Source organism: Myotis lucifugus, unplaced genomic scaffold, assembly GCF_000147115.1.
Source record: "Myotis lucifugus unplaced genomic scaffold, Myoluc2.0 scaffold_750, whole genome shotgun sequence".
NCBI lineage: Eukaryota > Metazoa > Chordata > Mammalia > Chiroptera > Vespertilionidae > Myotis > Myotis lucifugus.
The window spans coordinates 42933-67231 of record NW_005871798.1 but is presented as its reverse complement, the minus strand read 5'-3'; the positions used below and the strand labels follow the sequence as shown (position 1 = coordinate 67231).

The following is a 24299-nucleotide window of genomic DNA, read 5'->3' as shown; positions in this document are numbered from 1 at the left end:
GGTCTGAAGTTGAGAGAGTGCCTCTCCACACTGGGGCTCCGGGAGGGCAGTGCGGGCAGTGCGGGCAGTGCGACATTGTCAAGGACTTCGGAAGCTCCTGCTGCTCGTTTTCTTTGTATTGGAGAGGATGATAGGTCAAGAGAAGACTACCTAGGAAATCGTTTTTTCAACCCAGTGGTGAAGCCTTGAGCCTGCTGACACATACCCACCCAGGGCTTGCCCAAATGGGGATGGTTTCATGTATAAGCATGTGATATGCGTCACTGGAGATGTGAAATAAGTAGGAAGTTTAAATACATCTGTGAACAGTTTAGAGAAGTCACTGAGGAAAGAGACCATTGTAAAATTACTAACTAGAGATGGAGCACAAGGTCCAGCCCCTGGCCTCTGACCTTTGGGTTGACGGCAGGGGGGGATGTACCATCTACAAAGCTACCAGAATGCCGAGGGCCAGTGGACTTTACTCGAGTGTGGTATTTCTGGGAGGAAAGACTGGTCTGGACTTCAGCCTGGTGGATAAATGTCAAGTGACTTCCGGAACAGTGTGGACACAGAGGATGGGAAAGGCCCTGGACTTAGACCAGTCTACCTCTTCCCCGCTGTGAGTGTGGGCCAAGGCCTTTCTGAACCTCATTTTTCTCGTTTGTTATCCCTTCATTTAGTATCTCCTACTATTGGGGACTGAGGAGTCAATGGTATTATCATTCTTTAATAAATGAATGAGGGTGGGTGGATGCAGGAAAGCACTTTCATTCCAAAAGGGGGCGCGGGGCAGTGGGAAAGGTCACCACTGAGCCGGGGTACATCTGGAGCCTCAGGTTAGAAAGTGTCCGCACCTCTCTCACCGAGTGCTGTGATGGCAGCTCCTTCATAAACTAGACATTGCACCATAGGGTGAATTGGGACCGATCCATTAACCCCCTTTTCTCTGGGGTGAAAGACCGGTCTGCAATTAACAGCTTTTAAGCCAGGGAATTGGTGACTTTTGCTTCTGTGTTCTTCAAAGTTCACCTGTCACTAACCTGGGGCCCCAGGAACAGGCAGACTGGCTGCTTTTATCTCACCTGATGGGTCCCTCTTCAGAGGAGCCTACTAACTGACTGCAGGGCCTGGCCCTCCCTCCACTGCCTACACTGCCTTCTGGTGTGTGTGCAGTGGTAGCTCAGGGCACTGCCTCAGTGCCCCATCAGCCGGCCAGAGCTGCTCGAAGCCAGTCTTCAGAAGGGACCGGGATTGGTTTGGCCCTGAGACCCCGTCTTGGTTTTCACAGGGACTTAATTGTCCTTTAGACGGTGATGTAAGGAGCTACAGTGGACTTTCCTTCCCTGGAAGGGGAGATGGAGTCGGTGGACGGTGCTTAGAATCTACTCGGCCAAGGGGTGAGAGTGAGGTGGGGGCCAGTTGCTCGGTTGATGCTTTATATTCTTCTTTACTATTTAATTGAATTTTTAAAAAGTATAAAAGAAGGAAGAAATAGAAACTAAACTAAGAATAGAAAAACCCGTATTAGGCATAAAAACAAAGGAAGACATCATAAAGAAAATGACTGGTCTTGAAAACCTAAAATTTTTAAATTATGTACTTTTTTAAAAATGTAATACACAAAAGTAAGAGACCAATAACAAAAAGGCAAAAATGTAAATGTTTATAACATTAACACAGGCAATTGCTTAATATTCTAAGACTTCTTTCAAGTACAAAATGAGAAGAACCACTCTTACAGGAAAATAAACAAGAATGTGAATAGGAAATTCACAAAGTGAGAAATACACACTGCCAAGAATCTGTTATACTTACTAGCTATCCAAAAAAACATAATTGTGGGTTATTTCTAACAGTGAAAACTTGGGAAAACCTAAATGATTAACAATAGGACTATTTTTAAAGTTGTTACATCCTTTGATGTCTTTAAAATCATATTGTAAAAAAAATAAGAATAGTTAATGACTAGAGTAAGTTCACAACATACTAGTAGTGGTAAGTGAAAAGGGTGGGTTAAGAGAATATCTCCCTTTTGTTAAAAAAAATTTTAATTCAAGAGTATACATCAAACTGTGGACAAAGTTATCTTTGGCTGATGTATTTCTATATTATTTTTATTTTTTCAAAATCAAGTATTTTAAATTTTTAAGTGAAAAAGAATATGGGGACCCTGGCTGGTGTTGCTCAGTGGTTAGAGCATCGCCCCACGCACTGAAGGGTCAAGGGTTCGATTCCCAGTCAAGAGCATGTACCTGGGTTGCAGGTTTGATCCCTGGCCCCGGTTGGGGGGTGTACAGGAGGTAACCAATCAGTGTGTCTCTCACATTGATGTTTTTCTCTTCCCTACTCTCTCCCCCTTCCTTCCTCTCTTACACTCTCTAAAACTCAGTGGGGAATAAAAGTAATATGGAGGAAATAGGTTGAAGCATCTAGGAAATTGCTTTAGCCCTTTCCCCTCTCGGGGAAGGTGCCTCATGCTCTCCCCTTCTCTCCCCGAGTCTGTCCCCTCAGTCTCTGCTCTCCACTGCCTGCACCTAAGACACCTGCTTGTTTCTCCTCAGGACTGAGCACTGAAGGCATCTACCGGGTCAGCGGGAACAAGTCAGAGATGGAGAGTCTGCAGAGACAGTTTGATCAAGGTAAGGCCACAGCCTGCTGAGCATCGGAGGCCGGAGCCAGTCAAGGCGACCACGACAGCCAAACTGCCAGTGGAGCCCCTTGAGGGAGCTGCAGTTCAGCCCTGGGGGTGCTCCTGCCACACACAGCCCCAGAGCAAGAGGTGCTGGCTTGGTGACTGAGAAACAGAAAGCATTTGGCCCCAGTTAGGACCGCCTCCATGGTCACACTGCCACAGAGGAGGAACAGGCCCTGTCAGCAAACGGAAACATCCCCCTGCCAAGCCTGTGTCAGCCCATCACCTCCCACAGACACTGCTCGGGTCACCCTGGCACATGCCTCCTTCACCACTGGAGGGCCTTGCCTCCCTGGGACTGGGCCATGCAGGCGTAATTACATGCACATGATGTAAAGTTGGGTTGAGAAGACAAACTTATTTTGCCAGGGCCCCTTCCCACAAAGGAGTGCCCCTCTCACAAAGTCCCTGCATGAGAGAGAAAGCAAGGGAACATTTTATGCTTAGCTGAGCCCTGGGACTCAGGCTTCTAAAGCTGAGCTCTTGTGAATTAGACTTGCTCTTAGCGGGACTCCCGTCTCCTGAGCTAGGGCAGCTCTGAGAGGCCAAATCTATTTCACCCCAACGCTCGGCCAAACTCTGCCTCTTAGCACTGAGCGTTCTGTGGAACGAGAAGTCTCACCCACCGGTGCCAGAGCAGATGAGCCAAAGCCATCACAGTTCTCAGATGTCACTGGCCAGGGAGGGAGGTAACCTAAGGATCAAAGTAGGGTCAGACTAAACGCACGGCTGGGCCTGAGGGGACCAAGCCAGGCTCAGAAGCCAGGCAGCCTGTGCGGACTGCGTGACAGAGCAGCTGCCAGGGCACAGCCGGGAGCAGGCTCCCTGCCCAAGCACCGGGGCCATCGCACTGCAGCGCCACAGTCGGTCTCTGCTAGTGGCCCGTGGGGAGAGGTGACACGAGAGAAGGGACGCACGTTCATCTTTTGGGCTCGGAAGCATGAGGTCCACATGAGGGTGTTGCCACGCCCTTGGGTATGCACTTGTACCGTATACACAAGAATCTGTAACAGCTTATCCCCCCAAAATGGGACCAGCTAATGACTCTCAGTCGATGATTTCTTACAAATCAGGAGTGCAGTCAAGTCTGAAAAGAAAAAATTAGAGACCGAGGTCAGTGGTGTCATAAGCTGAGGGGCCAGAGGGAAAAGAACGAGTCTGTCCTACGTCATAAGGGATGAAGATGGGGCAGCAGTCAAGACTGTTGCAGGGTATTTTTTTTCTTTTTTATTGAATTTCTTGGGGTGACAATGGTCAAGATTGTTGGTAATGTGTTTGCAACCCACCATGAAAAGTGAGCCAGCTTTTTAGGAAAGCCCCTTCCTTTCTTCCCGTGGAGGGATGGGTGTCAGGAAAAGGGAGCAGCACGTCCAGGCGGACAGAGGGAGCTCACTGGATGGCACAGAGGAGGGGGTGCGGCTCCTCCTCACAGGGTGACCTTGGAAGGAGGTGTTGGCTGTCGGCCTCTGCGAATCTGAGAACCTTCTTTTAGCAGCACCAGGGCTGCTCCTGTCCAGTCTGTGGTCATCCTGAGGCCCTGCCCAGGCTCCAGGCCAGCCCTGGGCAGCACCCCAGGGTCCTCGAGGTCTCCCTGACTTCCCCCAAGCACAGGGTTTTCCTTTTGCTTCTGCACAGCTTAGATCGACCTGGCCTCACTCTTCCAACTTCCTTTCAGACCACAACCTGGACTTGGCAGAGAAAGACTTCACAGTGAATACCGTGGCTGGTGCCATGAAGAGCTTTTTCTCAGAGCTGCCTGACCCTCTGGTCCCCTACAACATGCAGATTGATCTGGTGGAGGCGCACAGTGAGTACCGGCACCCCAGCCTGACTGCATTGGGCACCCTGAGGGAGCGGGGAGGGGGCAGCACCATAAGAATGGGTCCTGCCGAAACCGGTTTGGCTCAGTGGATAGAGCGTCAGCCTGCGGACGAAAGGTCCCAGGTTTGATTCCAGTCAAGGGCATGTACCTGGGTTGCGGGCACATCCCCAGTGGGAGATGTGCAGGAGGCAGCTGATCGATGTTTCTCTCTCATCGATGTTTCTAACTATCTCTCTCGTTTCCTCTCTGTAAAAAATCAATAAAATATATATTTTTTTAAAAATGGGTCCTGCCCTCGGGGGCGGGCACTGTGGCTCTTGGAGATGAGATTTAAGGACATAAGGAAAGGGAACTAGGTGACACCAAAGGGACTTGCAAATGAGGCTCCTGCCTTTGAGGACCAGAGGTTCTTCTCCGGGGGACCCCCAAACTACATGAGTTAAGAGCCCAGTTTGGGTGTCAAATTCGGATTGAATCCATGCTCCTTTGCTGGTGCATATTGTGATGTTCTCTGACCCTTCGTTTTCTATGTTGCTGTCCCTACTCCTGTTTATGAAATGAGATTAGGAAAGTTATAGAGGCGGGGCTACAACAGGCCGTTAAGAGGTAGATGTTACTTTCCTTTCCCTGCCTCTCCCTCACGCCTCTCCTCCTATCACGCCTCCTTCCTGAGGGAAAGGGACAGGCCAGTGGCCCAGCTAGATGATCACTTGGGGCTACAGCAACTTAGCACCTTGTTTTAAGGGCCATCTCCGCCTGCATCTCCTCCTGCTCTCCCGCCTGCCCTGACAGCTGTTCCTGCCCCGGCCTGCCTCTCTAAGGCCGGGCCTTCCCCCTGGGCAGCCTTTCCTGGACTTGGTGTAGTTCTGAGGAGGGGACCTGACCTCTTGGAGCTTCCCACGTGTAGCACTTTCTACTCTTTTTAGCCAAAGGCAGCCTTCCTAACTTGTACTTCTGGTAGACCAAGCCCAGAAGCAGCCATTGCTCTGCAGCAGAAGGAAGTGTCTGCCAGTGACCAAGGGGTGCCATGTTCCTCAGACCCCAGGACATTAGTCTCATCTTGTCACTGCCCAACTCAAAGGAGGGAAGATATTGTTGTTGTTGTTTTGGGGTTTTTTTTTCATTGATTTTAGAGAGAGATGAAGAGAGTGGAATAGAGCAATAGAAACATTGATGAGAGAGAATCATTGACCAGCTGCCTCCTGCACACCCCCTACTGGGAATCAAACCGGTGACCTCTCGGTTTAGGGGTCAGCACTCAACCACTGAGCCACACTAGTGGGACTGAGAAGAGGGAGTTCTAAGCAAGCACATTTACTCACAAGGCTGGTATGACAGAAATTTGAGGGAGGTCTCAAACCAGCAGAGCTTTAAGTTCTGGGTCACAGACTCCTAGTGGCTTCAGTGACTAGAGGTGCTGGCGGAAGGCCACCCCTGCGCTGCGGAGGTGCCCCTGTCAGGACCTGACTGCTGCAGGCCCAGGGCCCCTGCATCACCTTCCCATGGTCTGCGTGCCCCGTGATGTTTGTTTCCACCATATTTTATCCACATGGTCCTGCCAGATGAAAGTTGTTTATAGCTCCTAATCCTGCCCAAGCCCACCAGGGATGGGGCAGAGTTCTGGGATGTCATAGCTCATCTGGCCTTCTTTCCCATCTGCCTTCTCAGGACAGGAGTCGGGTTTCTCCAGATGACTTAGGGGTGGGGACAGGTGTCCGCTTCTTCTTTGATCCTGCATCCTGATAGAGGTCCTCCCAGCAATCCCTGCTCCAGCAGACTCCAGGCTGGCCCTGATGTGAAACACGTAGGAAATCTCCACTGGAGCCAGCTTTCTTTCAGCCTGGGCTTGTCTCTCGGCTGAAGTTAGGGAGAGGAGGCATGGGCTGGTACCCAGCTTGCTAGGAGCTAGGGGGATTCCTGACAGCATTTGTCTTGACCTGGCGCCATCTAGAGGCTAGTAGAGTCCTGGCACCCAACAGAATCCCATTGTTTCTGTGGGAATTGCTGACATAGCATTTTTTTGTTTTTGGGGGGGTTGGGAGCAGGAGAGGGAGGTGTTATTGATAGGCAATCAGCTGCCCTTCCTACAGCAGCTTCCGCAACTTCCAGTGCTGAGGAAGGGAGCTTCTTGCTGCCACTGCAGCCTGGAAAAGGGTGGAGATTTTCTGCTTCCTCTTCCTATTGTGTTTCCTGTGCCCCCAGCTAGTCAGCTGGGTCTCTGTCTTGAACCTGGTTGGGGGGAGTGACCTGGCACCTCTGACAGCCAAAGCTAGCTGAGTGAAGAGTGGGCTGTGAGTGTCAGGGGTGGGTAACTGAGCCAGAGACAGCCCCAGGCAGTACCAGAGTGAGTGTTCAGGGACATGGAACAAAGATTCTTAAGCCCAAAAGTAGCTGTTCCCAGCCTGGCTGGGTTTCCATGGCAACATCAACTTGACCAGCTCTTTCCACTTAATACCTAAGAACCGTTGTGTCTGTGTGTATTCAGGGCTTGGAAATGGTTTCAGATCCCATCACAACAAATACCAAGGTCACTATCAAATTGTTTTGTTAGCTCCATAATTTCACAATATTGGACATGCTGAAAATGTGCCCACAAAATAGAGATTTTTGTGATTATTCACCAGTCATCTTTCTACCACGTTCAAGGTGATGTGTGGGAGATTGAGAAATGAAGAACAGCATACCGCTAGGGAGTGGCAAGCTGAGGCTTGACCTTCGGTGCTGAGACATTGTCCCTGCCCTCCCCGCGTGCACATGGGAGCTGTTTGCCAGACAGAATGAAGCTAGCTGAGCTGGAAATGCAGAAAAGGCAGTGGTGGAGGAAGTAAGGAGAGCGCTTCATGGAAGAGGTGGCATGAGGCAGAGAAAACAGCTTTGACTTCCCCATTCCATCTCCTCCTCACACCTCACCTCAGCATTCCAAAAGTGTCATCAATTATTCTTGCTCCACACTTTCTCCTTGACCTCCCACAATACCCGTGGCCCCACCACCTGTCTGGTCCACCCAGTGCCACACAAGCACTGACCTATGGCTCAGTCTCAGTGCAGAGGTTCTAAGAACCTTTGACTCCAGGAACCTATAACTACAAGTGAGATCCGTGTGCACATTTTAGTGCATAGAGAAGACCAGTAGCTTTCATCAGATTGTCAAAGGGATGTGTGACCCAAAATGGTTCAGGATGCAGCTCACCATCTTACCATCCCACTTACAGGTGAAACCGCATAGGGCCACAGATTCTAACTGACAGACTGGTCACCAGGCAGACCAGCCTCACTGCTCACTGGGCTCTTATTCACATGCTGCCTTGTGACGTTGCTCATCCTGGGATCCTGCTTCCTCTTGTCTGTCCACATAGCTGCTTAAGAGCATAGGGTTGTCCCTCACCTCCTAGCACGTGCCAGTCCCTGCCTCGGTCTGGTGGGACACTGAGCAGGCTACTGCGGGTTGTGCCTCCAGGAGGACGCCCTGGAGTCATTTCCTACCTGCGGGAAAGGTGGGGACTGCACACGGGTGTGCCTGCATGCCTCACCGAGGGGTGTGGCTCTGAGCTGGGTGTTGTCCTCTTCTGGTGGTGCCAGTGTGCCAGGTGGTCAAAGGTCATCAAGGATTTTCCTCTAGGCCAGTGGTTCTCAACCTTCTGGCCCTTTAAATACAGTTCCTCATCTTGTGACCCAACCATAAAATTACTTTCGTTGCTACTTCATAACTGTAATGTTGCTACTGTTCTGAATCATAATGTAAATATCTGATATGCAGGATGGTCTTAGGCGACCCCTGTGAAAGGGTCGTTTGACTGCCAAAGGGGTCGCGACCCACAGATTGAGAACCGCTGCTCTAGGCACTGTTGGGCACAGCAGATCCAAGCCTAGAGCCTGTTGGCAGCCTGGATGCCAAAGATGGCAGCAGAGTGGCACAACCAAAGCAAGACTGGTGTTTGAGATCAGGGCCCCTGGCACCAACTTATGTGACCTTAAACCAGTATTTTTACTTCTTTGAGCCTGGGGTTATCTGTCTAGCGTGAGGGATGCAATGAGCTGGTCTCTGAGGTCCACGGTGGCCTCTGGCACTCCCCTCTTCTTCCTCCAGAGTTCTGTGGTCTCAGTTGTTGTAAGTTGCCTGGTCTGGGTCCAGACTTTGTCTTGCCTCTCCTAGAGTGTCTTGCTTTCACCTGACACCTGGAGGGGGCACTGCAGTGTGGTGGAAGGCAGGTGCTCCAGAGCAGGTGTGCTGGCCCGGGAGACAGCCTGGGACCCTCCCCACCTCCCCCTCACCAGCCTGTGCCTTTGGCATTGCCTCTTGAGCAGGTTTGCTTAGCCAGCCTGTGGGGTAAACCCAGCCCCACCTTCACTCAGGTGGTGGTGAGGGCTGCACCGAAAGCGACTAAAATACTCGGCCAGCACTCCAGCATACCCGGCACTGAGTGAGAAATCCCTGGTGCCGGGCTGGCCTGGCGAGGCTGCCAGTGTGAGCCCGGAGTGGATCCCTTGGCGCTGGTGGGGCTTTGCTTGCCTGAGGGAAGTGAACAAGGTCGAGTCAGCAGGACATCAGCACGATGGGCCTTGCTTTTCATGTGGCAGATGCAGGGCCAGGCTTTGCCCTGGGAGGCTTCCTGGTGCTCTCCTTCATGGCCTCCCTCCTCCTCCCCCCACTCGCCTGATGCTCCTCCGCGTCATGGACGCCTGTGCCATGAAGCCAGTGGGAGAAAGGGAGCGGGAGCCCAGGAGGTGGCCATGGAGGTCCCTGTCGGGCACCTCACTGTGTCAGGAAGGAGGGTGGCATTCCTGGGTGTGGTCCATAATTACTATCAAAGCAGGCTCCGTAAGCCCCACCCTGCCCCTCCTTTTCCCCAAGGAAGAGAGAGGAAGCAACCCTCCTTGTTGCTCGGCGGATAGGAAGGGGGGGCATCCAGGGCAGACGGGGGCCTGGCCAGCCCCGTTTCCTGCCTCCAGCCAGGAGGGCGGGCGAGGCTGCCTGTAGGTGAAGGTGCTGCGGCTGTGGGAGGGCCTCATTCCTGCACACACGGCTCCGAGGGAGACCTGTGCTGAGCTCGCATCTCGAAGGGCAGGATGGTTCTACTGAGACAGCCCTGCACACGCTCCTCCTCTGGGAGCTGCTTACTGCTTTTAAGTAAACTTTTTCTTGAAACTTAACAGGAAAGGGTTCTGAAACTCAAGGCCAGAGACAAAGTGTGCCCTTGAGGTTGAACCCTTAAAATAAATCTTGGGTTCAGAGAAATGAAGCCGATAGTGGCCCCGCATAATTAGTTTCTGTGGTTTTGGGGGGGGGGAGGTTATTGTTGTTGTTGTTGTTTGTTTGTTTTTGGTCATTTTCTAACAAGCAAATGTTCCCAAAATACATATTTTTATCAAGTCACTCGCAGGTCAAAAAGTTTACCCAGTTTCATGCTCGTTGGCCTGCCAGCGAGAGCTCTCCACAGCTCGTCCTGCCCATCTCCGCAGCTTCCCGTCACTGGTATTCTGAAAGTCAGAGTAGCTCCCAGGTGCTTCTTGTCTGAGCTCTTCACGGGGGTGTCTTCGCCAAGGGAGGGAGGCACTGTCATCAGCCCTTTACACACAAGTGACTCAGATGTGTCACTTCCCCAAAGTCAGAGGCAGAATTCGCACCCAGGACCATGTGGGTCAGTACTTCCCAGCAGGTTCTCTCTGCACCTCCCGCCCTCCCAGCCGGCTGTTTCTGTTCCATCTGTTCTTCCAAGTCTAGCTTGAGCCAGACTTCTCTGCGCTGCCCCAGACCGACCCTCTGACACACCCGCTACTGCACGAGCTTCCTAAAGAACCCCGGGGTTTGGGGAGTCCGCCAGCCTCCTGGTGCAGGCAGACGTGTGCGTGGCTTATTTGTGGGGAAAGGGGCTTGTGCCCCCAAACCAACGAGGAACCATCATATTTCTTAATGACCCCCACCAGCCACCCCCCAATCCTCAGTGTGAGATCGCTGCCGTTCTTCCTGGGACGACCCTGCTGTAGGAGCTGAGTTCTGGAGTCCTGGAGTGAGCCTTCACTTACGAGCGGAGCCATCTGGATACCTCCCAGGCTCAGAGCACCTGTCCTGGCTGCCTGGCCCGGATGGCTCTGCAGCTGAGATGGCCCAGCCCAGAGAGCGAGTGGTCCCCACTTAGGTTCTGCAACCGCTCTGGGCCTCCAATTTCTCATCCTTGACATGGGTGACAGCCCTGCCTCATGGCTTGCGAGGGCACTGAGGCAGGCCTGGCGTGGGCCAAGCGTTTCCTCCTAGTGAGCTTGTGTTCTCTCCTAGCACGTTAGGGTTTCATGATGGGCAAAGGGGGCGGGGGGTGTAGACCCTTCGATGGACTGCCTGAGAAGCCCCCACTGTTTCCATCGGCTCTTCCTATAGGGGGATGTGTGGAGGGTCCTGTGGCTCCAGGAAAAGGACAGAGCCCTGCTTTTGTGACAAACTCCCTCCCTAGACAGTCGGTTGGCGTGGGTGGGTGGCAGCACTCACCCGTCTGGTCAGGAAGCAGGCAGGCTTTCTGCGTTGAGATGCCTGTCTCCAGGGGCAACCAGATGAGCAAAGAATGGTGTTCTTTATGGTGGAGCCTCTTTGGATCCTTGAGTCTCGGGTGGTGGGGGCCAGGAAGCTCCAGGCGCACAGTGCTCCCCTTCAGCGGGCGCCTGGGACCCAGAGGTGGGCCTGGCCCCGGGGCCCGAGCCACTGCCAGGTGTGCCGCCTTGGCACAGGCTCTGGGGGGAGAAAGGGGCTGGGCTTCCCTCAGAAGGTCCGACACAGCACGCCCTTGGTGGCCGCCAGCTGTCCGGGACCAGGGTCTGCTCTGAGCCCCGGAACACCCCAGCCTCAGCCATGGAAGTCTCTGGTTTTCTCTTTCCTCAGAAATCAACGACCGAGAGCAAAAGCTGCATGCCCTCAAGGAAGTCCTCAAGAAGTTTCCAAAGGAAAACCACGAAGTCTTCAAATACGTCATCTCCCACCTAAACAAGTATGTCGCAGGGCTTGCTGTTTGGTCTTTTCTCCGCAGGAATCACCAGTCAGGGCCAGGGAGCAGCAGAATGAGGCTGAGTGAGGCTCCCTCCGTCCCTCCCCAGCCTGCAGGGGTGTCGGTCCGCCTCCCCAGGGGGCGCTTCTGGCTCAGGCCCACCCCGGTTCTGTCTGAGAGAGGCCCGGGTGGCCCCAAGTGTGCCAACGTCCTCTCTCCAGTGTTCGTGTCCGTGGTGTGTGACACCTCGCCAACCCAGGCACTGGGAAAGCCGCCCCCCGTCCAGTGAGGGCAGGAGCTGCGGTCAGGAAACTGGTAACGGCACAGGTCCCAGTTTACCCGCATGGACTGTCTGTTCCCAGACAGACCTGGTTTCATCTCGGCCCTGGTATTCTGGGAGCTCTGGCTGGACACACACTCCCCATCTTGCACAGCCAGAGCATTGTCACCCACTTCGGTGGTCTGGGCAAGAGTCCTGGAGGCAGTCTGTTCACCCCAAGGCTTGTGGGGGGCCTCCCATGGGCCAGGGCCTCAGAGCCACCCCGGGGCTTGCCGTGTGGGGACACCGGAGCAGAGGACAGGGCACAGAGGGCTGTGCTTGCGCCTTTCCGTTCCCTGCTGTGGTGGGCAGGCAGAAGGACAGCCAGGTGACAGTGACCAGGGCACAGAGCGCAGGTGGGCCCCCTGTCCCTCAGAGTCTGACCGTGAATTTGGTGTCACCTACAGAGTCAGCCACAACAACAAGGTGAATCTCATGACCAGTGAGAACCTCTCCATCTGCTTCTGGCCCACCTTGATGAGGCCCGACTTCAGCACCATGGACGCGCTCACGGCCACGCGGACCTATCAGACAATCATCGAGCTCTTCATCCAGCAGTGCCCTTTCTTCTTCTACAATCGGCCCATCAGCGAGCCTCCCGGCGCCACGCCCAGCTCCCCCTCTGCCGTGGCTTCCACCGTGCCCTTTCTCACCTCCACACCCATCACCAGCCAGCCATCGCCCCCCCAGTCGCCTCCACCCACCCCCCAGTCCCCGATGCAGCCACTGCTCCCCTCCCAGCTTCAAGCTGAGCACACGCTGTGAGTCACCAAGTTCTGGGGCAAAAGGAAACCGTCTTCTCTCTTCGGTAAGGTGGGCTTTGGCCTGTACACAACCAGGCCCGCTGGGCAGGGGCGGGGAGGGTGTCCCCTCTTCCCTGTCACCTTCTCAAAACCTCAGCGGTAGCACCAGCCAACAGTCCACCATAGGCTGGGCTGTCAGATGCCCCAAGCCCAGCTCTCAGGCCTGGGGCTGGCTACAGCAGAGGCCCGGTGGGCCCTACCCTCTGTCATGGACCCCTTGGAGGACTGAACTTGTCAGGCAGCAGCCCCAGCGGCCCTCATCCGTTCACTGCTCCCTGACCCGCCTGCCCGCACACACTGGCCTCGGTGCATCGCCCACTGCTTGGACAGCCCTGGCCTTGGACAGCGGAAGGAGGAGGTTCCGAGATGCGGGCCACCCCAAGGCAGGGCTAGCAACCCCAGGGAACACTTCCCGTCTGTCCCTTCCCACCTTCTCTACGCCTGTCTAGCGTCCTCCTTGGGAACGTGTGGGACGGGGCTCTGCCACCCCGAGGTGCAGTGCTGAGGGAGCTTTGTGGCTGGATCAAGGGAGCACAGCTTTCCCCTCCAGCCCCACGCCCTCCCCTCACGGGCTTTGGGATACATTCCCTTTGCAGCCAAGGAACACTGGAAGGAAAATGGGAAAATCCAATAATTTTTAAAAAGAAAAAGGAAGACACTACCAGAAGAAAACTGCAGACCTCAAGATTCAGCTCTTCTCCCACCCCTCGGAGAGGCAGACAGGTGGAAGGTGGCCCTTCTCTGTGACAGCAAAGCCAGGAGGCCCGGGGCCAATTGCCTGAGAGCCTGTTGGGGTCTCACTGTCACCAGGTCCCCCTTTCCCCAAAAGATGGTTTGAGCCCTTAGTGGGCAGCGCGGGGAGACCAGCGGACCAGCCTGGAATTGGTCTGCCTTTGGACACACTACAGTCCTATGGACACACTACAGTCCTATGGAAACACTACTTTGTGTGTGCGTGTGCGTGTGCGTGTGCGTGGGGGGAGTGGTACGCCTGTGAGGGGGGGACAGCTGAGGGTGCAGGGGTGCACCTGGGGGTTGGTTTAGTGTGTTTAGAGTCATTTTCGTCCTGGGCCATAGAATGCCGCCAGCAGCGCTGCTTGTGGGGAGTGGGCAGGGTATGGTGATTTGCCGCCCACACTCATCCTTCATGCTCCCAGGCCAGCAGGCCGAGGAGCCACAGGCACAAAAGCCATCAGTCACCAGAGCACCGTGCCTGCCTGTCACACCACCGCCACCCCTCCCGCGGCCTTCCCCTCAGCTTCCTGGCCCCTGGGAGAACCCTTCTCACACCCACCTCTGCCCCACAACACGCAGTCTGCTAAGGCTGCCACCGATATGGCTGCCCCCACTCTGCAGTGGAGAAGCCTGACACTAAGGTACCCGAGTGTGCGGTAGAGGCCCCGCCCCGCATGCCACCCAGTCCTCCGGGTCTCTTTGCACTTTAAGCAGCACCTGTGGTCGATTCGAGGATGCCCTGGGTCACCTCAGCTGGGGGGCCTGACAAAGGGGTGCCTCGGAACAGTGTTCAGCCACCCAGCCCCAAGCGCTCCCTGTTGGCAGCGGAGGGCGGCCGGCCGTGGCTCCCTGACTTCCTCTGGATACGCTGGACGCTTCTGCTTTAGTTCTTGTGCGGCTGACTAGGTGCTGGGGATGGCTGGCTGCCCCTGCGAGTTTACCCCTCCAGGAACACAAGTCAAAAAGCAAACCCCAGGTACCTGCCTGCTCTGTGTAAGTGGTGGAGGGCGGTGTGACCTGGTTGGGGGTGCGGTGCCCGTGCTTCAGGTCGGGTGGGCAGGAAGACGATGGCAGTGTCTGGTTTTCACCCGGGTCGGCAGGCCAGGCCCCGGGCAAGTGGGAATCCTCCATGGAGTTAACGTCTCCCTTTTCCTAGGGCATCTCGCCTGCTCCCAGTCAGCCCTTCAAGGTATTGGATGCAGTTAAAGGGAAACCCTGAGGGTGGCCTGGAGCCACTGTGCCCTGTGTGAACTAACAGAAGGATCCGGGTTCCCTCCCATTGCCACACGGCCACCTCCCCTGCTGACACACTCCCCACACCACCACCTGCAGCCTTGGCTCTGCACCAGGACTCACCAGCCCCCACACCTGCCTTCCCACGCCACCCCATTCCTGAGACCTCAGAAGGAGGAGCAACTGCTTCATGCCCTCACCCTGTCGGGGGAGCCTCTGGCCCTGCAGCGCCCCCTGGCAGCCGCTGGAGCAGCTGCAGGGCTCTGAAGGTGTGCAGGCGGCTGGTGCCCCACTGAGCCACCGTGGGCAGGAGACTCCATGGGTTTCCTTTGTTTCTATTTGCTCTGCTAGCCCTGTAGCTCCTCTTGTCTGCTTCTCCAGGCTGACTTGGGCTCGAGGACATTTCTTGGTGGTTCTAACTTCCAGTCGGAGGTCTGCCTTCACACCAAATGGGCACCCTGGGGGGGGGGGGTGCCAGCGGGGAGAGCTGGGGTGCATGTTGGGAACTGCCTTGAATGGATTGCAACCCACAGCTCTCGGAGTTGGAGCGGCAGGCAGGAATTGGCCGAAAGGGGTCGGCCAGGGACATCTTGCTCCATGTCCCCCAGCAGGGTAGCCATGTGCCCAGCAGCTCTCCCCCCAGCCAGTCCACAAGAGTGTAGGTGCCATTCAGGGAGTGGACAGCCACTGGTCTGCGGCAGCAGTGCTGCCGGAGGGAGGGAGGGAGAGGTGGTCCACGGTTAGGAGTGTGGCTGTGGGTCTGCCTGAGTTGTTGGCTGTGCTGCACATCAGGGATCAGCATCTGTCCAGCCAGCATGCCCATCACTTGGCGTTGTGAGGAGGGATGCTGAGAGAGGTCCCCGGTACTGTTTCTGTGTGCTCTGCACCCCACCGCCACCTTGCTCTCCCTGCTTAAGACAGGAAGCATGCTTCTGGGAGAGTCTAGCAGAACGTGTGTGCCAGGTGGGCAGCAGGTGGTGTCCTAGCAGCATGCTGGCCGGGGTCCCAGGAGAACACACCTTTCCCTGTCCCTGTCCCTCCGCTCCGGAGGGGATGGGAGGCTGGAGGGAGACCTTCCCCTAGGTCACAGGGGTTCCAGCCTCAGCCCTGAAACTTGAATACAACCTGCAGCATTTGTAACCTGAAGTCCTTTCCATTGCACCCTGCCCACCCTCTCCTGTGAGAACACACTGCTGGGGGGGGGGGGGGAAGGGGGGGAATCCGAGGGAGAGCGTGGGCAGTGGGTGCGGTGAGCATGGCCCAGAGCCAAGGCTTTGACTTGTCCCCGGGCGGTCACAGCGCTGCGCAGACAGTTGCCCTCCTGTTGCTTGGCAGGTTCAAGCCGCTTATTGCCTCTTAGGTGAGAGGACAGCCTGAGCCCCGTGTGCCAGAAACCTGTCACATCTGGGGGTGGCGCCAGGGCGGGGCTGGTGTGAGGGCGAAGGCCACTCGGCTCTTCCCTCCGGGGCCACCTTTCAGCCGGCGCCTGCCAGCTCCCCGAGGCCAGCGGCGGCCGCCCCCGCTCGCCCAGCAGCCGCCCCCTGGCCGGCGCTCAGACAGCCGTGATGTTACACTGTCGATGTAGTGGAGCCGGCATAAGTTATTGTTTGCATAAGAAGAATCATGTTCCCTGTGTACATTCACAAAAAGGAAATGTCTGGATTTTATGGGAATAAACCTTGTTTGAAAATTTGGAACAGTGCTGCTGCCAGCTTATTTTTCTGGTACTTGTATTTTCACATGTTAAATGATCTTTATATATGTTGAATTAACAAATATTTTGAGTTTCCTGAGAAAAACAAAAACATTAATGGTATTGAAATGTGTTAGTAGTCTGGCCGTGTGCCCAAAATTCTGTTTTGCAGCAAAGTGGAGAACTGTATGTAAAGAAAGTATAACAGTTATTTCTTTGTACTTTAGGGGCTTTAACCAAGACATCCTCTAGCTGGTGTTAGGAATGTTTGCTTAATTCCCAGACTTTTTTTGAACACGTGGGTATGTTGAGGCTCCGGCCCGACTAGTGCATGGTCAGCCGCCACCCAAGGCTGAGGCATCTCGGACTGAGGTGTTTTTGTTTGGTTTTGTTTTTTAAAATCATGTATTTGCTACAAAGTATTGTACTTGTCTCAATGGGAATGGTGTAAAAAACTGAAAAGGCCTTATGTGATATGTATCATAGTTAATAAATCAGTCTTGTAAAAACCCGGCCTGAGAGACGTGAAGGCGGCCCCGCCCTGGCCCTGCAGCGCCCGCCGGCTGGGCGGGACCTGGCTCCGCCTCCGCGGCAGCGGCGCTCCCGGCCCCGAGCGGAGGGGCCAGGGCTCAGGCCCACGGAGCACCGGGTCCACCCCCTCCGCCCGGGGCTGTCCCGGCACCTGCCTGCATCGTCTGTAACGGAGCCGCTGCTTCCCAGACGCGACCTGTTGTTGCCGTTTATTCCGGGTGACTATCCCAAGCCCCGCCCACAGCCCCTCTGGCTGCAGGGAAGGAGAGGGAGCCTCTGTCCCCACCCTCACTCCGGACCGCAGGACCGGCCTCCCGGGATGGGGCTCGGCTGCCCAGTCTGCCTGGAATTCCCTGTCCTCACCCCCCCACCCCACAGCTCTGCCCAGCCGCTCAGTCCTCAAAGCTGCCTTCCTCTGGGAAGTCTTCCCTGACCCTCTCACACATTAATTCAATCTGTGGTTTTTAATCACTACAGTATACAGCTGGCACTCATGGGTGCTGACATGAGCCTGTCTTTTTCTCTAGTTCTTGATGTCTGAGTTGTGTGGATTTGTATGCGTGTATATCTCTCAGCCACAGCCACCCAAGTCAAGAATGTGGGGGGGGCAGACCTGTGGCTCCCCCATATGATGTCCCAGGATGCCCAACAAACCAAGTTTGTAGAACGCAGTGGTCTCAACCTTAACCTTGACTGGGGTCTCCGTCTACCAGCCGACCTCTCCCGTGTGACTCCAGCCCAGACCTCCACTCCAAGGCCGCCCTGATATCCACCTGCTGGTGACACTCTGCCTGGTGACCAGTGTGACACCCACAGCCTAGTCCTGGCCCCTGACTCCCAACCTGTTCACCCCCCACAAGCCAGACCCTGGAGCCCTCCACCCTTCCCTCCTCATTCCCCGCCACCTGATGGAACCTCACCTGAACATCTGCCGCCTCCTCGGCCTCCTCCCTGGCTCCCTCCCTCCCTTTTAGCTCCTTGTGGCAGCCAAAGGGAGCTTTTCCAATCGGACCTGGCTGTCACCCCTCCCTCATCTCCTTCCAGGGCTCCACGGACCTCCCAGGGAGCCGAGCCTCCCCCGGCACCCTGCCTCCCAGCCTCCGGGGGGCACGCCCACCTCAGGCCTTCGGACTCTTCCTCAGGGAGGCCCTGCCGGACCCCAGACCAAGATGGACTCCTTTGCTCTCGAAGAAAAAGAAATGTTCTCGTTCAAGAGCATTTTCTCAGTTTGTTCCTCCTTCAGATCGTATTAGCTCACTTAACACTTATTTCAGGAGCTGACATCTAGGGGGAAAGACAGGAAACAGGCAAAGCAATGACCGTGTATCAGTGTCCCGTCCCGGGCAGATGGGGGTGAGGGAGGATGCGGTTCTGGGGGAGCAGGGGTGCTATTTAGGCTGCTCAGGAGGGGACATTGCAGCAGAAAACTTAAGGGGACACAAAACAACTCAGTGACCAAGACAAAAATATTCCAATGCAATGTTTTTAAAAATCAAGGTTAAAAAACATGAAATGTTTAGATTAAAAACAGAATCAGCAACTGTGCTGAGCCATATTGAAGCCTGAGGCAAAAGGAGAGATCGGTGAGACTGAGCCTGGAATCGATCGGGAGGGAAGTGCTGGTGGATGAGACCAGAGCTGGGACCGTGGCAGTGGAGGGAGGAGGTCAGACTTGGGGTATCATGAAGGTCAAGGAGACAATTTGCTCAAGATTGCACGTAGAGGATGATGCCAGGGTTTACACAGTAGTGCGTCCGCTTGCCATCTGTCTCCCCCACTCCCTGTGAACCCCAACCCCCCCACCCCCACCCCCACCCCCACCCCCACCCCCTGAGCCGGAGCTGCGTTCCCCCAGCTACAGCCAGCACCTAGGTCCTTAGGGGCTCGGGATGCGGTGTTACGCTCTACAGCCACCAGGGGTCAGCAGAGCGCCGCCCTGCCCAGCCCTTGGGCCGCCGGGGAAGTGCTGGGAGCCGGGTTGGTGGGGTTTTTAGGGATGGGGAACAGGAAAGCAAGATTAGAAGAAGCCGCCAGGACTGGGGAAGAGGCAGGTTCTGAGAAATGAGGTTGGAAGAGTCCCGGGAGCAGGCTAAGAAGCAAGGAGATGTCCATCCATTTATCCATTTATTCATTCAGTCACAGAAGGTCAGGGGCCAAGCCACCTAGCGCTTTATAGGGCACTGGGGAGCCATCGGGGCGGTTAGAGCCAGGGAGAGACAGTCAGATTTGCAGGAGCTGAGAGGAGGGAGAAGAAAGTGGGGATGAAGAGATACAGGCCCACCCGGCCCAGTGGATCAACATCGACCCATGAACTAGCAGGTCACCTGCCCAGGTTGGGGCTCGATCCCCAGTAGGGGGTGTGCAGGAGGCAGCCAATGAATGATTCTCTCTCATTATGAATGTTTCTCTTCCTCTCCCTCTCCCTCTCTGAAATCTTTTCTTTTTAAAAATATTTTTATTGATTTCAGAGAAAATGGAAGAGGGAGAGAGAGAGAGAAACATCAATGATGAGAGAGAATCATTGATCAGCTGCCTTCTGCACACCCCACAACCTGGGCATGTGCCCTGAGGGGAATCGAGTCTGGGACCCTTCAGTCCGCAGGCCACTCTATCCACTGAGTCATACCGGCTAGGGCTCTGCCTCCGTTTTACATGGCCTTCTCTATTGCCCAGTAAATTTCTCCTCTGTCTTCTCTTCTGTCTCGCTCTCTTTTTTTTAAGTTTTTCTTTTTTTATATTTTTATTGATTTTAGAGAGGAAGGGAGAGGAAAAGAGAGATAGAAACATCAATGATGAGAGGGAATCATCAATTGGCTGTCTCCTGCATGCCCCATACTGGGGATCGAGCCCGCAACCCGTGCATGTGCCCTTGACCAGAATCGAACCTGGGGCCCTTGAGTCCACAGGCCAACACTCAATTCCACTGAGCCAAACGGGCCAGGGCCTGTCTCTCTCTTTTTAAGTGATTGATGAGACAGACAGAGAGCCAGAGATCAATTTGTTGTTCCACTTATTTGTGTATTCATTGGTTGATTCTTGCATCAACCTGGGATCAAACCCACAACCTTGGTGCATCAGGACGATGCTCTAACCAGCTGAGCTCCCAGCCAGGGCGCTTCTGTCTCTCATAAGAACACTTGTCTCCGGAGTTAGGGCCCATCCGGGTAACCCAGGATGATCTCGTCTCGAGATCCTTCATTTAACTCCATCTGCAAAGACCCTTTTCCAAAGGTCACATTCCCAGAGTTAGGACGTGGGTATATCTTTTGGAGGCCACTGCTCAACCCCCACCACTCTTCTCTGCGGCCCTATTATCATCACTGCTGTCATTAGTACTATTCTTATTACCTCCACGGGCAGCTGGGCGGGGGGGGGGGGGGGGGGCCGTGGAAAAAGCGCCCCCAGTGGGAGGAGTCTGCAGACTGTCCAGCGAAGGCAGGAGGGGGCGGAAGCGGTGAGCAGCTCCTCCTGGCCTCACCTTCCCAGCCAGTGTTCGCCCTCCTCCCTCCTGGGGGGGGGGGGGGGGGTGGACTCGGCAGGGCCCTGGCGTTCCCTTTCTCTGGAAGAGCAGCCCTTGGGTTGGGAGAGGCAGGGGGCCCAGCGTCCTGAGGCCCCACAAGTCCCTCCTGAACCCACAAGGCCTCACAGTCCCTGACTCAGCCATCTCTGCAGCTGGTGGCCTGGGCCGGGGTCAAGGTGACAGCAGAGTGACCAGGGGAGTGGACTGGCTTGTTTGCTGCTCGATACCAATGTTAGTGTCCCACCCGGCACACGTGTGGGCAGAGGCCGGCCGGATGGTGCCTACGCTGAGCCGCGCCCTGTGCTGTACGTCTTCTTCCGGCCCCTGTGGGCAGGTGACAGGTCGGCCCTGGTCCTCTATGAGGTTCGAGTTCTCCCTGACACCTTGGGTGGCCTAAAGGGGAGATGGAGTGAGCAGCAGGAGGGGTGGGGCTGGGGTCGGGCAGAAGCTGGCACCGGGGACCACACCCAGGTGTCGAGTGACACTTAGGTGCGGGGGGCCTATTGAGTGGGGGATGGGTTCTGTTTTTCTCTTATGACCCCAACTCCTTTACTCTTCCCAGTTCCCCGGTAATTGCCGCGCTCGGCCAGCCTCCCACAGTCGCACCTGCACGTGCGCGCACACACCTGCTTGCTTGCTTTCTCCAGCACCTGGCTCCACCTGACACATCTTTTTTCTTGTTGTGTCTATTGTCTGACACCCCCACTGGCATGCCAGCTCGAGTGACGGGAGTCTCTGCCTGCCTTGTACCTGCTGGATCTCTAGAGCCTCTGGCACACAGTAGGTGCTCAATAAATGTTGTTGGCTACATGGATGAAAACAGGACAACTCTGGGGCCAAACTGGGTGGCCCAGGTCTCCAGTGACCCCTCACCGTCCATTTAGTGCTGTAGGTAAAGCTTCACTCTCAGAACTGATGCTGAGCCTGACCTCTCAAGCAATGCATTCCTGGGGTGCTGCACCCCAGTAACACCCCGGGGCGAAGGGAGACATCACCCTGACAGCTTGGCTCTCAGAACCCTGGCCTTGAAGCAGGCCTGCCCCTGGGACCCTCGCTTCACTAAGCGCAGGAGTGAAAGCAGGAGGGATTCAGATCAGACGCGCTGTAGGACTTCCTGGGCAGCGAGTCTGTCTGTCGCAGGAGGCTCCCGGAGGAGACAGCTCTGAGGCGCTTCGCCTGCTACTGGGACAAATACTCCCTTGGGAGCTCAGACGGGACACCTGCTCGCCTAACGTTCCTGCCTCGTCTCATTGAAGGGCTTTTTACAGATGACAGTGAGGCACAGAGAGGACGGAAGCGGCCCAAACTCACACAAGTGGGGCCGGAATTAGAATGTCAGCCGGCTGAGTCACCTCCTTAAGACTATGCTCTCCACCTCCCAATAGGGAAGAATGAAATGTGTAAATAGAAGTCATTAGAATCTCCCAAACACACACACACACACACACACGCACACACACACTCACATACACACACACACACGCACACACACACTCACATACACACACACATACACACACACACTCACATACACACACACATACACACACACTCACACACACATACACACACACACTCACATACACACACACATACACACACACACTCACATACACACACTCACATACACACACACATACACACACACTCACATACACACACACTCACACACACACACATACACACACTCACACACACACATACACACACACATACACACACTCACATATACACACACTCACATATACACACACACATACACACACACTCACATACACACACACTCACATACACACACACACGCACGCACGCACGCACACACACGCTCTCGGTGCCTACCAAAATCCTTGACCCTCTCCTTGATTTCCCCTGGTGACAGGGAGCTCACTACCTACCGAGGGCACATAATGTCATTCCCATCCCTTCCACCCGGGCTGCTCTGGAAGTAGTGGGGTATCAGAGCTTTAACGGGAAATGTCTCCAAGGCAGGGGAAGGGCCAGATAGCTGAGTGCAGCAGAGAGGTTGGGGAGCCAGGCCAGGGCAGGAGGGGTTGGATCTGCGACCATGGCTGTCTCTGCTACCACACTCTCAGCTCCCCTAACAGCTCCCTCCCTCCGCTGCCCCTTCAGACCCTGAATGATAACTGCTCACTGCTTTGCCTGCCCGGTGCTGCACCAGCCCTCCGGGACTCCCCAAACTTTTGGCAAGAGGTTTTTGCTTGTTTAATGTTTTTACTGATTTGAGAGAGAGAAATATTGATGGGTTTCTTCCTGCACGTCCCCTACTTGGAATTGAGCCTGAAACCTGGGCATGTGCCCTGACCCAGAATCGAACCAGCGACCTCTGGGTGCCTGGGCGATGCTCAACCAACTGAGCCGCACCGGCCAGGGCTGTGGGTTCTTATGACAGGCTCCTGGGTGCCCAGCTGGAGGGCCCCAATCTCTTCCCACCTGCACCATCAGGGGGCGCAGACATCACAGGGCAGCCCCCCACCCCCCAGATGGGAACCTGAGACCCCAAATGACGTGTGTGTGAGTTTGTCAGGGATTTTGCCTGGGTCTCTAGGTAAGAGGGTTTGCATCCGCGCCCTTGAGGACGTACGTGTCTTTGGATGTATAGACGTTTGATCTAGCATATTTAATGCCCAGCTCTATTTTCAGCATTTAGTGGCTTAACAGTGGATCTCAAACTTTTTTTTTTTTATCTCAGGACTTTTTTTTTTATTCTTAGAGAAGACCAAAGAACTTTTTGTGTTTTGTAAGCCATATCAGAAATTAAAACAGAATTTTAAAGATAACGCTCACTTTAAATAACAATAATAAACATCGTTACAGGTTAACACGGATTCAGTCTGTTTCGATATCACCTGCCACGCGGCTTCTGGAGAACTCCACGCACACGCCTGGGGAATGAGGTGCCAAGGGCAGAAAACATCCCAGCGTGAGACTGTGACCGAGCAGACCCCCCGCCCCCCAGAGGGCCTGGGAACCGGGGCCAGTAATGAGGTGAACCATCCACCCGCGGGCTGCAGGGGAAGCGGTGCCAGGGGCAGGGACAGCCCCTGGAGCTGGAATCCCTACCCTGACCCTAACCCGTCTCTCTGGGGGGAAACAGGGAACAATCATTGGCTGACAGGCCATCACCATCCGGCTAGCGGCCTCTCCAGGCCTCCGTGTCCCTGGCTGTAAGGTGGGCTCAGGAACAGAGCCCAGCTCAGAGCCTGGCCGTGGAGAAAGGATTAGCAGAACACAAGCGCTCGCTCCCAAGTCAACTCGGGTTACCGTGAGCGCGATTAAGGGGGATCCCATCAGCCAGGGCTCGAGGTGCGTGCCCCATCTGCCCGGCGGGGGAAAGGCCTTGCTCAGGGCGAGCCCCTGCCTTCCTGCCTCTCCTAAGACTCCCGCCCCATTGTATTCGTTGCACTGGGGTCTCCTGGGAGCGTTTAAGTGCCTGGAGCCCCGAGCCAGGCTGCTGAAGGGGCGTGGGAGGGAAGGACGTGGACTCTCCTACCCGAGTGGAGAGGGCCCGCCTCGAACCCGAGTTCCCACTTACGATCCAATGCGGAGCTCGGATTTGGGGGTTCCCATCCCGCGGCGGGGGTGGGTGGTAGAGAGGCGACCCCAGGATCCTGACCTCTGACGTCCCTCTGTGTCCCAGTCCTGGTCCCTGAGAGGCCCGGTGCCAAGCCTGGCCCTAGAAGAGGAGGGTGGGCTGGGGTGCCGGGGTGCTGACCCCCTGAAGTTCCCTCCTGGGAAATGAGGGTCTCAAAGGCCTGGGTGTGCGTCCTGGAGGGGGCACTGACGCCTGGGTCTCCACCCCTGCAGGGGGCTCGGGTGCAGGTGCCCGCCTTGTCAGAGGAGGTTGCTGGGGCCCCGGGTTCGCCTGGGGGGGGCTCGGGCGCTAGCTCCTCCCGTGGAGTCTATAGATGCTCCCGGACTACGGTGTTCCAACCCACTGACTCGGGGTTCTCGTTCAGGTGGGAGGGGGCCGAACCCCC

At 55.4% G+C, this 24299-nt stretch overlaps 1 protein-coding gene across 3 annotated transcripts in view; it reads left to right on the top strand.

Moving 5' to 3' along the window:
• ARHGAP35 (Rho GTPase activating protein 35) overlaps positions 1-16759 on the top strand; it is a 134944-nt gene extending 118185 nt beyond the window's left edge. The window contains exons 4-8 of one of the 3 annotated variants that reach the window (XR_002827039.1): positions 2544-2621; positions 4350-4481; positions 11365-11470; positions 12194-14300; positions 14481-16759. Coding sequence is in view for 2 of the 3 variants with exons in the window: in XM_023746869.1 (XP_023602637.1) it covers positions 2544-2621; positions 4350-4481; positions 11365-11470; positions 12194-12551 (674 nt within the window). In the remaining variant the exon portion in view is untranslated. Of the gene's footprint in view, positions 1-2543; positions 2622-4349; positions 4482-11364; positions 11471-12193 lie in introns of all 3 variants that reach the window. The other 2 variants (XM_023746869.1, XM_006106011.3) reach the window with 2 other exon arrangements.
• Positions 16760-24299: the final 7540 nt, after the last annotated feature.